This window comes from Macaca thibetana, chromosome 13 (genome assembly GCF_024542745.1).
Source record: "Macaca thibetana thibetana isolate TM-01 chromosome 13, ASM2454274v1, whole genome shotgun sequence".
Lineage (NCBI taxonomy): Eukaryota > Metazoa > Chordata > Mammalia > Primates > Cercopithecidae > Macaca > Macaca thibetana.
In genome coordinates this window covers 64782681-64803521 of record NC_065590.1, presented here as the reverse complement: position 1 = coordinate 64803521, position 20841 = coordinate 64782681, and the positions used below count along the sequence as shown (strand labels likewise).

Sequence of the window (20841 nt, the reverse complement as noted above, 5' to 3'; positions counted from 1 at the left end):
GGCTTTTAGCTATTTTTTTTTAAACATATAGTGTGAAAATACAGAGATGTCAAATTCTTCTGTTTTGTTTCTCCTATGTAAAGTAGTAATAAAAGGAAATAACGGCTAGTCTTACTCCTGAGATTCGATGACTTCTGGCTTTAAATTGGATTGCCCATTTCACAAGCTGAGTTTACCCCCCTTAAGTATCACCTCCGTTCCTGAAACAGGCTTGTCAAGAACGAGTTGAATTTTCCTGTCTGTCTGATTTATTTCATATAGGCTCCCAGCCACAAGTACAGTGCCCACAGCAGCCATGTCACCAACGTCAGTTTTACACACAATGACAGTCACCTGATATCAACTGGTGGAAAAGACATGAGCATCATTCAGTGGAAACTTGTGGAAAAGTTATCTTTGCCTCAGAATGAGACTGTAGCGGATACTACTCTAACCAAAGCCCCCGTCTCTTCCACTGAAAGTGTCATCCAATCTGATACTCCCACACCGCCTCCTTCTCAGTCCTTAAATGAGACAGCTGAAGAGGAAAGTAGAATAAGCAGTTCTCCCACACTTCTGGAGAACAGCCTGGAACAAACTGTGGAGCCAAGCGAAGACCACAGCGAGGAGGAGAGTGAAGGGGGCAGCGGAGACCTTGGTGAGCCTCTTTATGAAGAGCCATCCAATGAGATAAGCAAGCAGGGCGAAGCCACCCTTCCAGAGGACCAGCAAGACCCTTTGCCCTCGTCCTAACACCCTGGCTTCAGTGCTACTCTTTTCCTTCAGCTGCATGTGATTTTGTGATAAAGTTCAGATAACAGGATGGGCAGTGATGGAGAATCACTGTTGATTGAGATTTTGGTTTCCATGTGATTTGTTTTCTTCAATATAGTCTTATTTTCAGTCTCTCAAATGCAGCCAACTTAAAGTTTAGTTTGGTGTTTATTGAAAATTAACCAAACTTAATATTAGGAGAAGACTGAAACGATGATGATGTCTCACAAATTACTGTGTACGTAAGTGGTGTGATGTAAATACTGGAAACAAAAACAGCAGTTGCATTGATTTTGAAAACAAACCCCCTTGTTATCTGAACGTTTTCTTCAGGAACAACCAGAGGCATCACAAACACTGTTACTCATCTACTGGCTCAGACTGTACTACTTTTTTCCCCCTGAAAAAGAAACCAGAAAAAAAAGTACTCTTACTAAGATACCCTCTCACCCCAAATGTGTAATGGAAATTTTTTAATTAAGAAAAACTTCAGTTTTGCCAAGTGCAATGGTGTTGCCTTCTTAAAAAAATGCCGTTTTCTTACACTACCAGTGGATGTCCAGACATGCTCTTAGTCTACTAGAGAGGTGCTGCCTTTCCTCAGTCATAATGAGGAACGGTCCCTTAATTTCTTGTGTGCAAATCTGTTTTATCCTAGAACTAAGAGAGCATTGGTTTGTTAAAGAGCTTTCAATGTATAGTAAAACCTTCAATACTCAGAAATGATGGATTCCTCCAAGGAGTCCTTTACTAGCCTAAACATTCTCAAATGTTTGAGATTCAAGTGAATGGAAGGAAAACCACATGCCTTTAAAACTAAACTGTAATAATTACCTGGCTAATTTCAGCTAAGCCTTCATCATACTTTGTTCCCTCAAAAATAGGAGAAATAGAAATACAGTAAGTTTAGATTATTGGTGCTTGAAATTTATTGGTTTTGTTGTAATTTTTATACAAATTATATGAGGGATAAGATATTCAGCAAATTGCAAATTCTTTTTTTTACAGAAATGTGGATAAGTCAGCAGTTTTTTGTTTTTTTTTTTTTTACCAACAGCATACTTAACAGATTTGCTGTGTAGCAATTTTTTTTCTGGTGGAGTTGCTATAAGTCTTGTAAGTCTAACGTGGCTATCCTACTATTTTGGGCAATGCATGTATTATGCATTGGAAAGGTTTTTTTTTTTTTTTTTAAGTTCTGTTGGCTAGCTATGGTTTTCAGTACATGTTTCCTATTGTAAGAGTAATTGCTGACAAACATGTATTTCCTATATATTTGTTGATACTTTGATTATAAAAAAGTGTTTTGATTTTTTAACTTGCTGCATTGTTTTGATACTTTTTATTTTTTTGGTCAAATCATGTTTAGAAACTTTGGATGAGTTAAGAAGTCTTAAGTATGCAGGCGTTTACGTGATTGTGCCATTCCAAAGTGCATCAGAACTGTCATTCCCTTCTAATATCTTCTCAGGAGTAATACAAATCAGGTATTTCATCATCATTTGGTAATATGAAAACTCCAGTGAACTCCCAAGGACATTTACATTTATATTCACACGCTGTATGGAAGGGTGTGGGTGTGTGTGAAGGGGCGAGTGGAGACACTGTGTGTATCTCTAGATAAGAAGATATGCACCACGTTGAAAATACTCAGTGTAGATCTCTATGTGTATAGATATCTGTATATCTTTCCTTTTGTTTACAACTGTTAAAAAACCTCAAAATAGTTCTCTTCAAAAGAAGAGAGATTCCAAGCAACCCATCTTTTTTCAGTATGTTCTGTACATAGTTATCAGAGCACGCCAGTAAGTATCAGGCATATATATCTGCCTGTTAGCAGTGATGATTACACCATCAGATCAGCATGTGCTATACTCCCTGCAAGAAATATACTGACATGAACAGGCAGTTCTTGGAGAAGAAAGAGCATTTCTTTAGGTACCTGGGGAATACAGCTCTCAGTGATCTGCAGGGAGTTTCTTTGAGAACATCAGTCACCTTTGGGGTTGCCGTGTACAATGAGATTTATAATCATGATACTCTTCGGTGGTAGTTTCAAAAGACACTACTAATACGCAGGAAGCGTTCCAGCTATTTAATGCTGGCAACTACTGTTTAATGGTCAGTTAAATCTGTGATAATGGTTGGAAGTGGGTGGGGTTATGAAATTGTAGATGTTTTTAGAAAAACTTGTGAATGAAAATGAATCCAAGTGTTTCATGTGAAGAAGTTGAGCCATTGCTATCATGCATTCCTGTCTCATGGCAGAAGATTTTGAAGATTAAAAAATAAAATAATCAAAATGTTTCCTCTAAGTGCGTCTTAACTCTTTCTTCATTTATACTGCTAGTTTCCATGACTATCCAGTTATCAGAAGGCAGGACAATTCAGAAGACAATATTTATCAGTGAGCTACTGCTGCTGCTGTGGATGAAATCATTCTGGTAGTAGTAAACTCCCATCTCATAATGATGTTAGAGGAAATTACTTCTGATTTATGTTCCTATTGAATATGGGGATAGCTTTGTTTTCATTTATTTCATGTCAACACTTTCTCTCATGTTTAATATTGGATAATCCTGATGATCTTGGTTACCCGTCCAACGAGGCTGCCTTGCAGTGTTAGCCTTTGTGAAGTACTTGAACTCAGTAGGCCATGGCATTCTCTGCTTTCTCCCATCTCTCCCATATTGCTTAGTAACGCAGATCTTCTGTATACCACAGTCACAAATTGGCCACTACAAATTTTTCTTTATGAAGAATAGGTTGATAGTATTCCAAACATTCCCCAGTTTTATAATCATAGACATGATGAGGTTTTCATTATTGCCTTACTTGCCCCTGGTTGACTGAATATCCACAGCCACTTACATATACTAACCCACGAGAGGCTATCCTGGGGTAGGAGTTCCATTTTCACTGATTCTGAGACAGAATGGCTGGTGGGCACCAAAACAAACCCACTCAACAATGTGATTTTTCTTTAAAAGTAAGAAAATCCAAAACTTACCTATGGAGAAATGATGAATTAGATTTTGGGCACAGTGAGGTATTGTATCAGTGTAACTTCTAGAAGCTTAAAGCTGGAAATAAAGGACAAAGGACAAGTACATGTTTTTAGGACCAAGAAGGCTGAAGAGCAGATGGGCAGGATATGGACCAAGAAGAGCTGCTTCTGGAGGAACACCTACTGTGGACCCAACATCCCCCAACACCCAGGTGCTCAGGGATACAGGGGAGGTGACTATAGATGAGGAAATGAGTTTGGGAGGTTTAGTAACCAGCCCATGTTCGTTTAGATCATAGCCATGCTGAGACTTTGTGTTCTAGAACTTCAAAATCTGTACTTCCTCCACCACAGTAGGAGAAAGACATTCATTAGACACAGAAGGAAAGGACCAGGGTAGATTCATAGACTTTGGAAAGGAGATAAGGGAAACAGAAGAGAGTCTGTGTCAGTCTCGGTCCTCAGTCTGGGAGCAGGTGAGTCCACAGCACAGCAATGCTGCACATCTGCATCACCAGCACTGCCGCCCACCGTGCTGGAAAAGTCCCTTTGTCAAAGATGCCCACGACCGGAGTCTCCAGCAGCCACAGAAACAGAATGGTCTGTAGGTATGTTTCCCAAACAAAAAACAGGTGCATCTCCTTGTGAAGGGGCAGCTCCTCTCCTCACAGGGACTCATGTAATGTTAGTCATTTTGTGGTGACTGGTTCACCTTTCCAAAAGAAACTTGAATTTCTGCTCTACCTTCCCTTCATTAATAGATCCTGATAATAGCCTTAAAAGCTTTGATGTAAAGAAGACATTTCCAGCTAGGCGCAGTAGCTGACACCTGTAATCCCAGCACTTTGGGAGGCTGAGGCAGGTGGATCACTGGAGCCCAGGAGTTCAAGACCAGCCTGGGCAACATGGTGAAACCTCGTCTCTACCAAAAACACACACACAAAAAAATTCCAGGTGTGGTGTGCACCTGTAGTCCCAGTTACTAGGGAGGCTGAGGTGGGAAAATCGCTTGAACCCAGGAGGTGAGGTTGCAGTGAGTAGAGATCGTGCCACTGCACTCCAGCCTGGGCAACAGAGGAGACACTATCTCAAAAATAAAACATTTCCTAGACAAAGGAAAAGGAAGAACAAATAGAAAAGTTTGTCTCCTGGGAAGGTCAGCCTGTTTCATTTCTTTATCCACTATCTCTTCATGGGTGATATCCTCAGGAGACCATGGCTTACTGAACTGACCACTTTTTTTTTTTTTTTTTGAGAGGGAGTCTCGCTCTGTCGCCCAGGCTGGAGTACAATGGCCGGATCTCAGCACACTGCAAGCTCCGCCTCCCAGGTTTTCGCCATTCTCCTGCCTCAGCCTCCCGAGTAGCTGGGACTACAGGCGCCGCCACCACGCCCGGCTAGTTTTTTGTACTTTTTTTAGTAGAGACGGGGTTTCACCATGTTAGCCAGGATGGTCTCCATCTCCTGACCTCGTGATCCGCCCGTCTCGGCCTCCCAAAGTGCTGGGATTACAGGCTTGAGCCACCGCGCCCGGCCTGAACTGACCACTTTTAAAGAATTTGCCAATCCAAACAGGACCACATTCATTACTAGATGCTGATGTATGCTTTTATTTTTTTTTATTTATTTAGAGACAGAGTCTCGCTCTGTTGTCCAGGCTGGAGTGCAATGACACAATTTTAGCTCATTGCAACGTCTGCCTCCTGGGTTCAAGTAATTCTCCTGCCTCAGCCTCCCAAGTAGCTAGCTGGGATTACGGCTGTGCGCCACCATGCCCGACTAATTTTATTTGTATTTTTAGTAGAGAGAGGGTTTCACTTTATTGGCCAAGCTCGTCTTGAACTCCCAACCTCAGGTGATCCGCCTGCCTCGGCCTCTCAAAGTGCTGGATTATGGGTGTGAGCCACCGCTCCAGGCCTGATGTACGCTCTTAAAGGTCAAACAGTTGTTCCCACATCCTCTCCCCTGCATATCACAAAGCATCAGTATTTAAACATCCACCATGAGCCTTGTTGGATTCTGATTCAAACGAATGGTAGAAAACATTAAGACAACTGGGGAATTGTGACGACTAGATATTTCATAAGCAATTATTTTAATTTTTAAAGTGTGATAATAGGCCAGGCGCGGTGGCTCATGCCTGTAATCTCAGCAACTTGGGAGATATAGGCAGGCAGATCACTTGACATCAGGAGTTCCAGACCAGCCTGGCCAAAATGGTGAAACCTCATCTCTACTAAAAATACAAAAATTAGCTAGACCTCATGGCGCACACCTGTAGTCCCAGCTACTTGGGAGGCTGAGGCATGAGAATCGCTTGAACCTGGGAGGCGGGAGGTTGCAGTGAACTGAGATCACACCACTGCACATCAGCCTGGGCAACACAGCGAGACTGTGTCTCAAAAAAAAAAGTAAGTAAAAAAATTTAAAATGTGATAATAGAATGCAGTTTTGTTTTGTTTTGTTTGTATTTTTAGTAGAGATGGGGTTTCACTGTGTTAGTCAGGATGGTCTCGATCTGACCTCGTGATCCGCCCGCCTCGGCCTCCCAAAGTGCTGGGATTACAGGCGTGAGCCACTGCACCTGGCCAGAATGCAGTTTTTCAAAAAGCATCCTTAACTTGAAAATAAACAACTTAACAATTCAGAAATCTGGTAGAAAACCTATAGGGCACCACTTCTATGTCTCAAAGGACAAAAACATGAAGAAGTAGGCTGAAATAAAAGCAAGGTGCTCAATGATTAAAATATGGTCCAGCCCCATGACTAAATGCTATTCAATGAAAATAGTTAACACCTCATGTGTTTAACATGTATTAACTCAATCTTTTCAAAATACTAAATTCCATTATCTTCATTTCACAGATGAAGAAACTTGAGGTACAGAGAAGCCGATTGGCTGAGCTATGAGTTGAAGCCAGGTACTCCCACCTCCAGAGTCCGCGCAGCCAGCTGCCATGCTCATCTGCTGTAGGTTTTATGCACTGTAAAATAACAATGGTTGTTAGTAAGAATGAAATCGGTTAAACTTCCAATAGAAGAATTTAAGACTGGCAGAAGAGAAGGTGATGATGAGGCTTTGGACTCTGAATCGTGTCAGAGTTGAAGGGGGGCTTATGCACAAATCCTTCCCTGCTATCCCTACAACCATAGCATGGGGCAGAGGAGCTGCCAGGCTGGTTCACTGTGGCACCTGCTGCCAGCAAATGCCTGCTCTTCTTGCCTTCTCTGACCTTGGGCACACAAGTCCTTACTCCCCAATGTTCAATTTAAACCTATTGGTGTGAAGACACCACTACCTTATTTTCCAGGCTTTGGGCAATTTCCATTTCACTGAGCTCAGCGTGGCAGCTTCTCTCCATCATTGGCCAAGTGCTTTTTCCACTTCGTCCTCGTTCCCCATCGCTCACTTGCAAGTGTTGGGAGGTTGGGCCAACTCCATGCTCAGCCATAGAACTTTGATCTTCCGTCTCTTCTCCCTTTTAGCAACATAATCCTGTAGGCCTGAAAATAGATTTTCCTGAGGAGCCATCCACTGACAAATGAATATGGACCACTGCTGATGATGACTATCTCAGTGGGATTCAACAAAATCGATTCCAGAGGCCGACATCGACTCCTGACAGGGTGTCCTTTCATCAGATCTCACTGAAAGCACTGAGAAGAAAGTGAGTGCCCGACGAAAGGGAAAGGGCCTCAGGGAGGAAAAGGAATTTCCTAATATGCAAAGCCTGGTCATCCCATCCCATGCTTGACTGATCACAGTAACCAAGCCCTTGTGCCTCCTAGGAAAGATCACAGGAGACTCCGGAGCCTGCCACTGTCAACAGTGATGCCCGTTTGGCCGACACTGGGTTGGAATGACTTGATAACCTGGTTAGAAGCAGGGAAACCAGAAGCTGGAGCCGTCACCGTAGAGCTCTGTTTCAATTGACAAATGTAAGTCAGATGCCTTACAGCAGCTCCCCTTCTACGGAATTTAGTCTCTCTGCAAGAAACACGCATTGTGTTGCTGCCACCTTCAAAGTGGCAGCCAGTGTGAATCCTGGGGAGTTTGTGTGGAACTGAGGATCTAAAGGAGGCACCCATTCATCAGATATATATATTAAGAACCTGCCTAGGGCAAGGAACTGTGGGGCTCAGCAAGGAATCCCAAAATGAGAAAGAGTAGCCCCTGCCCTCACGGAGCATACACTCTAGAAAGGTTGTAAAAACAAACTTTGTATATTTTGGAACTGGTTTAGAGCAAAGTCACGTTCCCTCAAAATTAGAAAATTGTAACTAGATGCTATAATGTATAATGGAAAATGTACAAAGTAAATTATTCCTAAGGAATCTTGGATTGGTCACCTACTGAAACCATCTACCCATTGCTTAAATTCTAGAATCAACACTCCAAAAGGCTGAATCTCAATATTTAAAAAGTGATGTTGCCACTTGGAATCTTCACAGAAAAACCAAGTGACGTGCAGCCCACACAGTGGAATACTACTTAGCAAGAAAAGGGCTGTGGACACACGCACACGCGATGGTGCTCACGGGCAGGAGCACCAATGACAAACAGCCCATCTCAAAAGTTTACAAACTGCATCCCATTGATACACCACTCTTGAAATGACAAAACTACAGAGACAGAGAACACACTAGTGACTTCAGGGGACAGGGCTGGAAGGAAGAGGAGGCAACTACAAAGGGGCGGCACAAGGGGATTCCTCTGCGGTAGCAATGGGTAGGGTGGCCGCCACATGAGTCTACATGTGGGGTCGGATTCCACAGAGTGTACACCGAACTGCTGGAAACAAGGAAGCCTGTGGTCTGGACTGCTGTGTCCTTCCAATGTCACTTTCCTGGTCTCATTATAGTTACATAAGATGTCACCACTGGGGGAAGCAGAGGGAAGGGTTCATGGGACTCTACTATTTTTGCAACTTCCTGTCTCAAAAAATTTACATAATGATGTAGAAACTTTACCTTCTTTTTATGCTTTTGAAGGCAATATGGAGAAGAAAATAAGCCCTACTACCACAAAGCCTTTTGAAACTCTCCCTGCACCTGTGCACCTGCAGTGCTCCCCCAACAGGTCAGAGGGGGCAGTGCGGACCGTGGGACCGCGGGGTGCCCACAGGCTTTCTAGCGCCCACTTTGCTATCACAGGTCCCTGCGGGAGAACTCCTAGCACGGTGTGGCCATGAGGGAAGCCTAGGCAAGGGAGGGTCAGTCTGGGGTATGACTGTGAAGCTCAGCGTCTGGGACCACAGGGACAAGAAGACCAGGGAGCACTAAGAATTCATCTTCTGGTCTGCCCCTCTGATGACGGTTGGTTGATCCATAACGCTGCTCCCCATGCTCCTGGCACGCATGCAAGGCGGAGACAGCCTTTCCATGTTTCTCCCCCGACCGCGGGGGCCACAGCACCCCTTCTCCCTCCTTGTTTTGCTTCTGGTTGATGTATCGTTGGTACTCACTCCTCCTCAGATGCCCTCTCCTGAAGCCATCCAGCCTCCGCCTTTCCTCGGGTGTCTGGGCTGAATCAGCTTCCCTTATTCAGAATTAATCAAATGGAAAGGAAGAGCAGAATTTCACTTTCTTCAGCAGAGCCCTCTCAAGACTGCTCCCGAACTGAGATGAGGTGACCAGGCTTTCTCCGAGAGCGACAGGTCCTGGCTCTGTCGGCAAGATCTGTGTTAATGTGGCCTGCCCTGTGCTGCCCGTGAACATCTCCTCACCAGAATCACTAGCAGAAATGTTTGCCAGGCTTGGACATTTCCATGGAGAAGATGATTAACTCTGAGCGGAGCCAAGAATCCCCCAGACAGGACTCAGCCCTCCCCAAGACCCTGGAGCCTTGGTGTGATCCAACTCCATCCCCACCTGGCAGGCAGCCTGTCGGAGGGCCAGTGAGGAATCTGACAGCAGGGCTCTAACCTCTGGCTACGGTGGAGAAGGCCTCAGGAAACAGTTTTCACTCACGGGGGAGAATTATTGCCTCCCATGAAAGCATTTTCCAGTGAGTGGAGGTGAGTTTAGGTGCTATCTGTGCAGAAGAGGCACCATCTCCTAGGTCTAGAAAGGAAAAAGAGAAGATGAAGGCCTTGCCCACACCCAATCCAAAGGGAAGAGACATCCTGGCGAGCTCTGCACATAAGAGAACGAGAGATGAGCTGTCCCCGCATCAGAGCGCCGTTAAGGCCGTCCCCTCTGAGCACTGGCTGGAGCCTGCATCACAATCACCGGTGTTTGCACTGGAAGCCATGGGCAACGCGACAGATTGTGAGGAAAGCCTGCAGATGGCTCCGTTAATAAAGCTGCCGTTCGCCACGCCAAAGCTGAAGTGGTTTCCATGGGAAACTCTCACATTAAAATAGAAGGAAGTTTTTTTTAATCAAATGTTAGTAGTTAATTACATTTTTTTAATTAAACATTATCAGGTTTAAACACAAAGATTTGCCAGGGAGGGCACTCAGGAAAGCACAGACGCGGCCGTTGGCACCGCCAGGAGCTGAGGGGTTTCTCGGGCACGGGATCCCCCAGCGGCTCTTGCTCCTCCATGTCCTGATTTAACGCTAGGGTCCATTCCACACCACTCACTCAAAGCGTGAGGGACACACACCAGTGGTGAACCCAGAGGACTGCGGGGCAGCCTCCAAGGCCACAGGCCTCTCCAGAGCCGGCGCAGTGGCTTCAGCTCCAGGCGTGTGAGCGACACTGGCCGTCATCCTCGTCCTCGAAACCACCTCCTCTCCTGCCACCATTCCTCCTGGTTTCTTTCTTCCCTCCTGCCCTTCCTCCCTCCCTTTATCCCTCCCTCCTTCCTTGCTTTCCTCCTTTCTTATTTTTAACACTTTTAAAATTTATTACTTCCAATAAAGTGCAAAATCTCAGTGCATTGTGCACACGTATACACCCACACAGCCACCCCTGGAGGAAGACCTGGGATGCTGCCAGCACTCAGAAGTCGGCCTGGGACCTGCTCCTGTCAGGGACTCCCACAGGGCGGCCTCGATTCTGACCTCCTGTCACCACCGAAGACTTTGGTTCGGTTTTGGCTTTTACACGAACAGAACGCGAAGTGTGCTCTCTGTTGTGTCCGCCTTCCTCTGTTCACACACTCCATGAGCCTCGCTGCTCTCTTCCTCTCCACCCACCTTGTTCAGTCTTGGTTATCCCCCTTCTATTTCCTCACGCCCACACAACCCTCTGAACAATGTCGCAGATACCCCTGGTTTCCGCAGCCACCTATATATTCGGTCTCGAGTTTTAACTCCAGTCCAGATCCCTCACCTTCTCCCCCAGACCGAATCTATGGGATTCCTCACCTAGAGGACCCGCAGGCAACCCACGTTCTCCACAGAAACATGCCTGCTTGTCTACCCCTAGGTTCTGTACTCCCCTCCCCACTCACCCAGAAGCCAAGCTGCACCATCCTGGGGGTACCCCAGAGGCCTCCTCCCCTCTACTGGGATGGGCAGTTGTCACGCTGGGTTCACTCTGCCTTCCTCGCACCCTTGGGATCCATTCCTTCCTCTCATGTCCTCGGCCCCCATCAGCTCTCATAACAACTCTTAATTATCAATTGTTGTGAGTCTTCTTCCTCTCCATTAGGTTCAAAAGCACCAAACCAACACAAAAACATCCCTGCTGGATCGGGTGGTTAGCCCCGACACACCCCTGCTCACCAGTCAGAGTCCGGCTCTCAGGCCCAGCCCCAGGAAGGTGCTCCAGAAGGCCTAAGCCTCTTACTCTCATCCTGGATCCTGCCTTTCCTCTCTTCTCCCCAACCCCCCAGGCACACCCGAGATGCCCTCACACCTCAGTGCGTGCCTCCCCCATGTCCTCTGGTGGAAACCACCTACTCACGTGAGGTGCACGTTCAACAGCGCCCCAGCGGGAGCTTCCCTGCCACTCCTCTCGCCTTCCCAGGGCCTGGCCCTGCACTGGGCTGCTCTGCTGCCCTCTGACTGCTCATCATTCTGCAAGCACAGGAGGCCAGGAGCAGTGTCGCCTTTCTCCGTGTCTCCACTGCGCAGCACACTGCAGAAGGAATGATTTGTGCTTCAGGGGCTACTGATGGCAAAGGTGGGACAAGTGGTTGGCACCTCTGACCTCTGTTCAGACCTAGAGCCAAAGAAAGCGAGCTCACCTCTGGCATCCTGGGTTTGAAGGGCCTGAAGTACCCCACCCTGCAGAATCCCACACTGGCTTAGAGATTCTGTCTTGGTTATAACGTGTCACATCCATAATCAATGGAGAAAACAGAAAAAATATGCTGGATGACAAGTTATGGGTGAGTCCTGCAGGGGGACACAGTGGTTGATTTCAGTCCTTCCTCAGCCCCTCCTGCTGTGGCCACTAGACAGGAGCGTGGAATGCTGGCGCTCAGGAGACTGAGGCTGCAGACAGGTCCTGATGAGGACTCAGATCTACCCCTTGGCAGGAGCAAGGCCACCCACACCCAAGGCATAAAGACTCAGAATAAGCTAGGTCATGACGTCGCAGGGGCAGCACACCTCCCTCCCAACCTGCCCAAGTCCCACCTGGGCAGACCATGCCTCACTTGGCACCCCAAGGCCTGCCCAAGCTTGCCTGGGCTGGGGGGCCTACCTTAAACACTCCTTAACTTCCTCTCCCACAGCCATGAGATTGCTTTTTGCAAGTCACATGGTTCAATCTAGCCAGCAGTGCTCCCTAAGCCTTCCTGATGCAGTGAGCACCCACATCCTTCAGCTCGAGGAACAGGTCCTGACTCAGAGTGATGGGTGGGGGGGACACAAAGTTATAAAACCAACTTTCCAAATGACCATTTGATCAAGAGGACTTAGTTCCAGAGAAGGCAAGGGAACAGCCACCAAGTATAAACAAAGGCTGCTCTGTGTAACTCAACTTTAATTAGAATGACAACTAATTGAAAGTAATTTAATGCTAGTTCATGAACCGTTAATGAAATTCATGTTTTGGAGATGCTGAATGCAACACAGATTTGGCCAGAAACACAAATCTAACCTTTATTCACTTTAATTATTTGGTCAGAACCATTTCCTGGGAGCAAATCTAGTCTCTGGATGGCTCTAATCAAACACCACTGAACTTTGAAGACATCAACTCATTCAGCTGCAATTCAATTTTCAAATTAATCTGCCGCATAACGTAGAGGCTTTGTGGCCTAAGCAGGGGGCATGTGGGAGGGGAAGATGGGCTTAGAGCCTCCCAGGTATGAACTGATTCTGGAGCATCTGACCTTCCCCACCCTCTCTAGTGGTGAGGCACTTCCGGAACTGGTGCCAGGCCTTCCGACGAGAGGCTGAGCTGAGCAACCACGCCGCCTCCATGCTTGAGCTCAGGGCTGCACACTCACAACTGAAGCCTAAGCCTGGTACAGCTGGAATCCTGGACCAGGAGAGCCTGCCTCTTCCACCCTAGCCTAGCTGCCCTTCCCTGCTCTCCTCCTCTCCCTAGGAGAGCTGAGATGAGGGACTTGAGCTCTCTGCCTGGCAAGATGCCCTCAGAAACCACCCCAATTTGTGTACCCACTTACTTCCTTGGCCCTTCAGGCAGGCACCAGGTACAGCCCACACAGCCTCAGCCTCTCCTTCCCTGCCTTGGAAAACCCAGGTCCCTAACTCCGTCTGCTTTACTGTACAGCCCTTCCAAGGCTTCTTCCTAAAACCTTCTCTACCAACTGGGAGGCAACACCACCATTTCTCACAGCCTGGGGCAGCTTGGAATGTGATATTTGGAGTCAGCAAAGATTCCAATCTGGCTAGTACATGTTAGGCATCGTAGAGACCTGTGCTTTGGCCCTGAGGTACAGCCATGTGACCATGACTAATCTATGTCATAGATGAAGTTGGAACAAGAGAAGGCAGGATGTCCCAGGAGGGCTGTGTCAGAACTCAAGGAAAAAAATACGACCTAAAGAATGCTCTTCCTGACCATTCACCGGGCCCCGTTTCGGGAGCTGACTCCCCCAGGAAGTCAGCTCCAGCAGCCTTGGGACCCTGAGCAGGCAGCACCCAGGTCCCCACCTGCCCATCCCAACACATCCTGCAGCAGCACCACACCCGGGCACCGTGGAGCCCCAGAGGTCAGGAGGCCTGATTCCAGCTTATGCAAATGACAGTGGCTGATGGCAGAGGAGACTGCAAGTGATTGTCCCACGCCCCTCCTACCTCTGGAGGTGCTGAGCCACCTTCACTGCTCTTGTTCACGTCATGAGAGCGAGATTCAGCTGCTGCTGCCCTCCAGGCTACAGGGCCTGACCTGCTACCACCAAGGGATGACATGGGTTCCCAGAACAGCAGCCACAGCCAGGCTTCCCTCCACCACACACACCCGGGCAGCCTCCTCTAAAGCCACCAAACCCCGCCAGTCACACAGAGCTTCCAGATCAGAACCGGTGAAGGATAACTGCAGAATTCCTCAATAACAAGGTCATTTGCTAGCCACGTGGTCTATCAACCCTAAGAAGTGGAGAGACACCCTGAACATGACCCTAAGCATGATTCATCTCTGAGGATCCAGCACCGAATAGTGTGTGCTTCTGCACACTAATTAAATGTCCAGAATAACAGAGAATTAATGCGACTCCTTGAAGACGGTGGGTTAGGGAGTCCTTGAGGAGCCAAAGATACCGGCCAATGAACTCAACAAGAGGAGCGCTAAGGACGGAGCACCGCTTCTCAGCCAACCCGACATAGGCAGTTTGTGGTACTAAATAGTGACCCAACTTAGGAGGTGTGGAGTTAAAATGTCAAATGGATGTATTAAATCACTGGGACCAGCCAGTATCAGAATTTCTCAGCAACCAATTTTTATAGCCCCAGGTATAACCTCTAGCTATTGAAGACGAATGCGACAGAAAGTGAGAAGTTTACAAAGCTTTTGACTATGAGGAAAATCAGAAGGAAGATGTGGGGATGAACAGACCTCAGAGTCAGACAAGCAGGGGAGCCTGCCCAAGGCCACACACATGAAGGGAAGAAAAAAGCAGATAAATAAACCAAAGCTGGCCAGTGTTATCAAAGCCACAGCAACCTTCACCTCACCCAGCAGCTTCACAGCAAAGTCACCCTGGATGAAGGGGCCGAGGAGGAGAGGGAAAGCTAGTCAGACCCCGAAAGGGAACGTGGCTGACAGAGCAAAGCGAGGGATAAGTAGGCACTGCTTCACAAGGACAAGTGTAAAGTAGCCAGGTTCAACCCTTCTTACCCTTGTGTACCTAAAAAAAATTTACATCGATGCATATCTAAGCTTAATACCTAACATTTTTCATCTTAAATTTAAGTAGTTGCAAAAAGTATGGTTTCTATTGTTAAAAATATTAGCTAAATTATTAAATCACTTCTAAAGGTATCCAATGGGATGTAAATTCCACTCAGTTGGACACCCACCTTCATCTGGTTAAAAATACACATCTATACAACAGTCAGATACCTCTGCTTCTACGCATATTTCCATTCCACTCCCATACCCACAACGTTACCCCTAAAATTTACCCTCATACAGCTTTAGGAATGAAAGTCTCCTTTTGCTCATGCATAATTCTCTGTAACACTCTAAAATTGAAATTTGTTTAAATTTCCTGTGACCATAAACTCTAAGTGTTAGAAATATTTTTATTCTAGATTGAATTATTACAATTACTGTTAGTACATATTTGACCAAAACAAAGTATGAGAAAATCTGTCTTAGAATGTACTGCAGGCCCGGCGCGGTGGCTCACGCCTGTAATCCCAGCACTTTGGGAGGCCAAGGTGGGCGGATCACGAGGTCAGGAGATGGAGACCATCCCGGCTAAGGTGGTGAAACCCTATCTCTACTAAAAATACAAAAACTTAGCCGCGTGGTGGCGGACACCCATAGTCCCAGCTACTCGGGAGGCTGAGGCAGGAGAATGGCCTGAACCCAGGAGGCGAAGCTTGCAGTGAGCCAAGATTGCGCCACTGCACTCCAGCCTGGGCGACAGAGCAAGGCTCCGTCTCAAAACAAAAAGAATGCGTCACAATTAGAGGGAGCGAGCTGGTTCAGATTTAAATGGATAAATCTTGCTTACTATTAAAATAAGATAATTTCAACAGAAATTCCATTCCCATTTTTATTTTTACAGATATAAGCACTCAAAAACCTTGTTTTCATAAACAGAAGGGAATGAAGTTTCTCCTAAGTTATAACTGAAAGTCATGTGGTGATCTATTATCAAAATTATTTTTAGGTCGGGCATGGTGGCTCACACTTGTAGTCCTAGCACTTTGGGAGGCTGAGACAGGCATATCACCTGAGGTCAGGAGTTCGAGACCAGCCTGACCAACATGGAGAAACCCTGTCTCTACTAAAAATACAAAAATTAAACAGGTATAGTGGCACACACCTGTAATCCCAGCTACTCGGGAGGCTGAAGCAGGAGAATCACTTGAACCTGGGAGGCGGAGGTTGCAGGGAGGCGGAGGTTGCAGTGAGATGAGAACGCACCACTGCACTTCAGCCTGGGTGACAAAAGCGAAGCTCTGTCTCAAAACGAAAACAAAAACAAAAACAAAATTATTTGTAATGATCAAATGACAACTTAGTTGGCTCCTCCTTCAGTTTTGTTAAAAACCTCTAAATTGCGAAAAAAAAAAATGTCAGTCATTAGAGTCACACACTTCCTTAATGTTACCAATATTTGCACTTATTCCCACGTTGCCCCAGGGATGGTTTTCATTCTCCAGGGCAACACCCCTTGGTGGGACAAGAATGGCTGAGGGTCTGCCTTCCGTTCAGAGTGAAAGATCATCATACAGGACCCCCTTAAGCCAGGTGTGCTCTGCAGCAGCTTAATTTTAGGAGGTGTAATAGAGGATGACTTAAAATAATTCCCTTAAACTATCCTTGTGTGGGTACCCCAGGAAGTCTTCATACCCCCAGGGTCATGAGAACCCAGAGCACTGTTGTGAAGAGTAGGACTGCATTTACTCAGCATCGCAGCCTAACTGCATGGCCTGGAGGAGGTGAGTAGAGGGAAGACCCTGCATTAACAGCATCTCATCTAGACAGCACTGAGAAGAGACGAGCTGGTGAGAGGGAGGAGGCTCTTCCTCTGAGTAAACAAACCAACCTGGCAAGGGTTCAGGGTAATGTGCTTAGAAGGCATAATCCTAACTCTGAGAATACAGCGAAAGGTTCTGCACTGTCAATTAACATCCAAGAACAGGACAGCCCAGACTTCCTGCCTGCATCTGCCCCCACAGCCTGGCACCAAACAGCTGACTGGCCCAGTGGGGGACACCTCACCCAAATGGGACAATAACATTCTCTCTCCTGGAATTTAGGGCATGTTGCCAGCAGCTGGACAACCATTTCCTTCCAAATCCAGTGAGAAATAGAGAAAGCTGGTCTGCAGAAACAGAATTAAACAGCTGCATAATCAAGAGAGTGACAGAAAGGACAGCTGCCTTGGACCCAAAGGCAGTCCTTGTGAGGCCCAGCTTCACTCAGGTTCTGAAAAATCTCCCTTTCTGTATCAGCTGGATTTAATGAACTTCTGGAACTTGCAATCAGAAGAGGTCTGGCTCAGACAGGAGTCACTAGAGACTATCCCTGAGGAAGTCAGCCCAATAGACCAATACATTCAGCATTATCAGTAAGTACTCTGGGCCAGGCAAGTGGCCCACATCTGTAATCCCAACACTTTGGGAGGCTAGGGCAGGAGGACTGCTTGAGGCCAGGAGTTCAAGACCAGCCTGGGCAACACAGCAACAAGACCTCGTCTCTACCAAAAGCATGTTGCAGCAGCGCCTACAGACCCACTACGTAGGAGGGTGAGGTGGATCACTTGAGCCCAGGGAGTCAAGACTACAGTGAGCCAATACCGAGCCATTGCACTCCAGTCTGGGTGACAGAGTGAGACCCTGTCTCAAAAAAAGAAAAATGAAATTACCTTTTTATTATAATGAGTGATGCTGAGTATCTTTTTTTTAAAAATGTTTTATTCTTTTTAAAGGTAAGTTGTATTTCCTTTTTTTATGAGCTATCTATTCATGTACTTTGCCCATTTATCTCTAGAATACCTTTTTTTTTTTAATTCTTTAGAGACTGGTTCTTGCCCTGTCACCCAGGCTGAAATGCAGGGGCACAATCTCAGCTCACTGCAGCCTTGACCTCCTCGGCTCAGGCGATTCTCCCGCCTCAGCCCTTTTTGTATTTTTGTAGAGACGTTTCATCACGTTGCCCAGGCTGGTCTTGAACTCCTGAGCTGAAGTGGTCTGCCGCCCCAGCCTCCCAGCATGCTGGGATTATAGGTGTGAGTCATGGCGCCCCGCCTAGTGAGGCAATTTAAACCACAAAGAAATGTCATCACTTAAGAGGATTGGCAAAGATCACAAAGTTTGGTAATATTTTATGTAGACAAAGGTGAAGAGAAACAGGCACTCTCAACGCTGCTAGATAGGAATGTCAACCAGCACCAAATTTTTTTAGTAATTAGCACTACTGAAATTGGAAAACGCACATCCCCCTCACCCACTAAATCTCACGTCTAGAAATGGTCCTAGAAATATAGCCAACATTGTGTTAAATGACAGCTCAAGATGATGCATTCAAGTCAGATTTATAAAAGCAAAAAATGTGAAACTGAATACCCTTCAAAAAGAGACTAAACTATAGTACATTCATAAAATAAAATCCAACGTAGAAAAATGAAACAGAACAATCTCTAAGCTACAAGTGAGATTTGGAAGGTATACGAACTACCATTGAGGCAAAAATAAAACCGGCGAAGAAAATGCGTCGCCGGGCATGGCAGCTCACACCTGTCATCCCAACACTTTGGGACGCCAAGGCAGGTGGACCACCTGAGGTCAGGAGTTCAAGACCAGCCTGACCAACCCAGAGAAACCCCGTCTCTACTAAAAATACAAAATTAGCCGGTTGTGGTGGCGCATGCCAGTAATCCCAGCTACTCGGGAGGCTGAGGCAGAAGAATTGCTTGAACCCAGGAAGCAGAAGTTGTGTTGAGCTGAGATGATGCCATTACACTCCAGCCTGGCAACAAGAGCAAAACTCCATCTCAAAAAAAAGAAAGAAAAAGCGTGTATATATATTCATAGAATATACCTGATAATAAACAGAGGAAACTGAGGTAAGGAAAACACAAGGTCAGCATGGAAGCCATCTTGTCTGTCACAAAGTAGGGAGGTGATCAAAGACTAATAGGAGATGCTCATAGAACACAGAAGCCACATTTCAGCATCGAAATGAATAATGGCAGAGATGCTTATTATACATCAAATTAGGAAATTCAGTCATATTTCTTTAAAGGCTCATCTTCAAAGAAGAAATATCAAAAATGTAGAAGGAATGACAACAGAAAAAATCACTTTACAACCACCTTAGTAGTAATTCAGTCAAGAATGACCAGTGAACACAGAATGCAAACTGCTGAGGAGACGATATTCCCAGTCTCAAATATCACCCCTCAGGCTACTTATTAATTGCAAAGGGGAAAGGGTATCAACTTGACAAGGGAGAAATCTGGCAGACACAACTTCAAATCACCAATAATGGGACAAGCTGGTATCAAGTACCACTTGACATAATGAGGACACCGTATCACCTATAAAGAACTCCTGACAAAAATGTTTAACCTGAAACCACAATGAGACAATCCGACAAATCCAAGTTGAGGAATGTCCTACAAAACAACTGACCTGGACTCTTCAAATAGGTCACTATTAGGAAGGGCACTGGGGACTGACTATTCTGGATAAAAAGAGACTGAAGAGTCACAACATGCCAGGCGCGGTGGCCCACGCCTGTAATCCCAGCACTTTGGGAGGCTGAGGCGGGAGGATCACAAGGTCAGAATATTGAGACCATCCTGGCCAACATGGTGAAACCCCATCTCTACTAAAAATACAAACAATCAGCGGGACATGGTGGTGTGCACCTGTAGTCCTAGTTACTTGGGAGGCTGACTCAAGAGAATTGCTTGAACGTGGGAGGCAGAGATTGCAGTGAGCCGAGGTCATGCCACTGCTCTCCAGCCTGGAGACAGAGTGAGACTCCATCTCAAACAAACAAAAAAAGTCACAATAACTAAATGCAATGTATGATCCTTGGCTGGATCCTGGACCCAAAACAAAAACAAAAATGAACTGCATCTGCTGGTGAGAATGTTAAATGGTACAACTGAGTTGGAAACAGTCTGGCAGTTCCTCAAAATGTTAAACAGAGTTATCATATGATGCAGGAATTCCACTCCTAGGTAGATACCCAGGAGAAATGAAAACGTATGTCCACGTAAAAATTTGTTCACTATTGCTCACAGCAGCATTATTCATAACATCCCCAAAGTGGAAAGAATTCAAATGTCCATCCATAGATGAGTAGATAAACAAAATGCGGTATATCCATTCAACTGAATACTATTCAGCCATAAAAAAGAATAAAGTATCAATTCATGCCACAACATGGATAAGCCTTAAAAACATGACACTGAGAGAAGCCAGTCACATACATCACACATCATATGATTATATTTATATGAAATATCCAGGAAAGACAAATCCATAGAGACTGAAAATAGATGAATGCTTGCTTTGGGCTGGGAGGTGGGAGTTGGGGAGGGAAGGCAAGTGATTGCTAATCGGTACAGGGTTTCTTTTTAGGGTGATAGAAGTGTTCTAAAATTGATTCTCGTGGTGGCTATAAAACTCCAAATACAGTAAAAACCAATGAATTGTATACTTTAGGTGAACTGTACAGTATGTAAATTATATTCCAATAAAGCTGTTATTTTTTTTAAAACACAACTATAAAGAACTCATTATTAGAACAACTGGGGAAATTTGAAAGTAAACTATATATTAGATGATAGTATTGTGATAAATGTTAACTTTATTGAGTCTGACAACTGGATTCTGGTTATAAAGGAACACATGTCCTTACTCAGGAGATACTTGCTAAAGTATTTATGGCTGATTTATAATTCCATAACAATCTTAAGTGATTCAACAAAAACCAGATCTATGTGTGTGTGCACGTATGCATTGTGTGTGCCTGTGTGAGAGAACAAGAAAAAGCAAAGGTGCGAATATATTGGTAACTGG

The 20841-nt window shown here is 45.7% G+C and overlaps 2 protein-coding genes across 4 annotated transcripts in view; one reads left to right on the top strand and one right to left on the bottom strand.

The window, feature by feature from the left end:
* Positions 1-3066, top strand: part of EML4 (EMAP like 4) — a 163527-nt gene extending 160461 nt beyond the window's left edge. For all 3 annotated transcript variants that reach the window (XM_050754786.1, XM_050754788.1, XM_050754787.1), the window contains one exon: positions 262-3066. In XM_050754786.1, coding sequence (XP_050610743.1) covers positions 262-732 — 471 coding nt within the window. In that variant the 3' untranslated portion in view covers positions 733-3066. The remainder of the gene's footprint in view (positions 1-261) is intronic.
* A 1938-nt stretch (positions 3067-5004) lies between these two features.
* The window catches only part of LOC126934205 (cytochrome c oxidase subunit 7A-related protein, mitochondrial), a 723522-nt gene continuing 707685 nt past the window's right edge, over positions 5005-20841 (bottom strand). Inside the window, exon 3 of the mRNA XM_050754814.1 lies at positions 5005-7264. Coding sequence (XP_050610771.1) covers positions 7205-7264 — 60 coding nt within the window. The 3' untranslated portion in view covers positions 5005-7204. The remainder of the gene's footprint in view (positions 7265-20841) is intronic.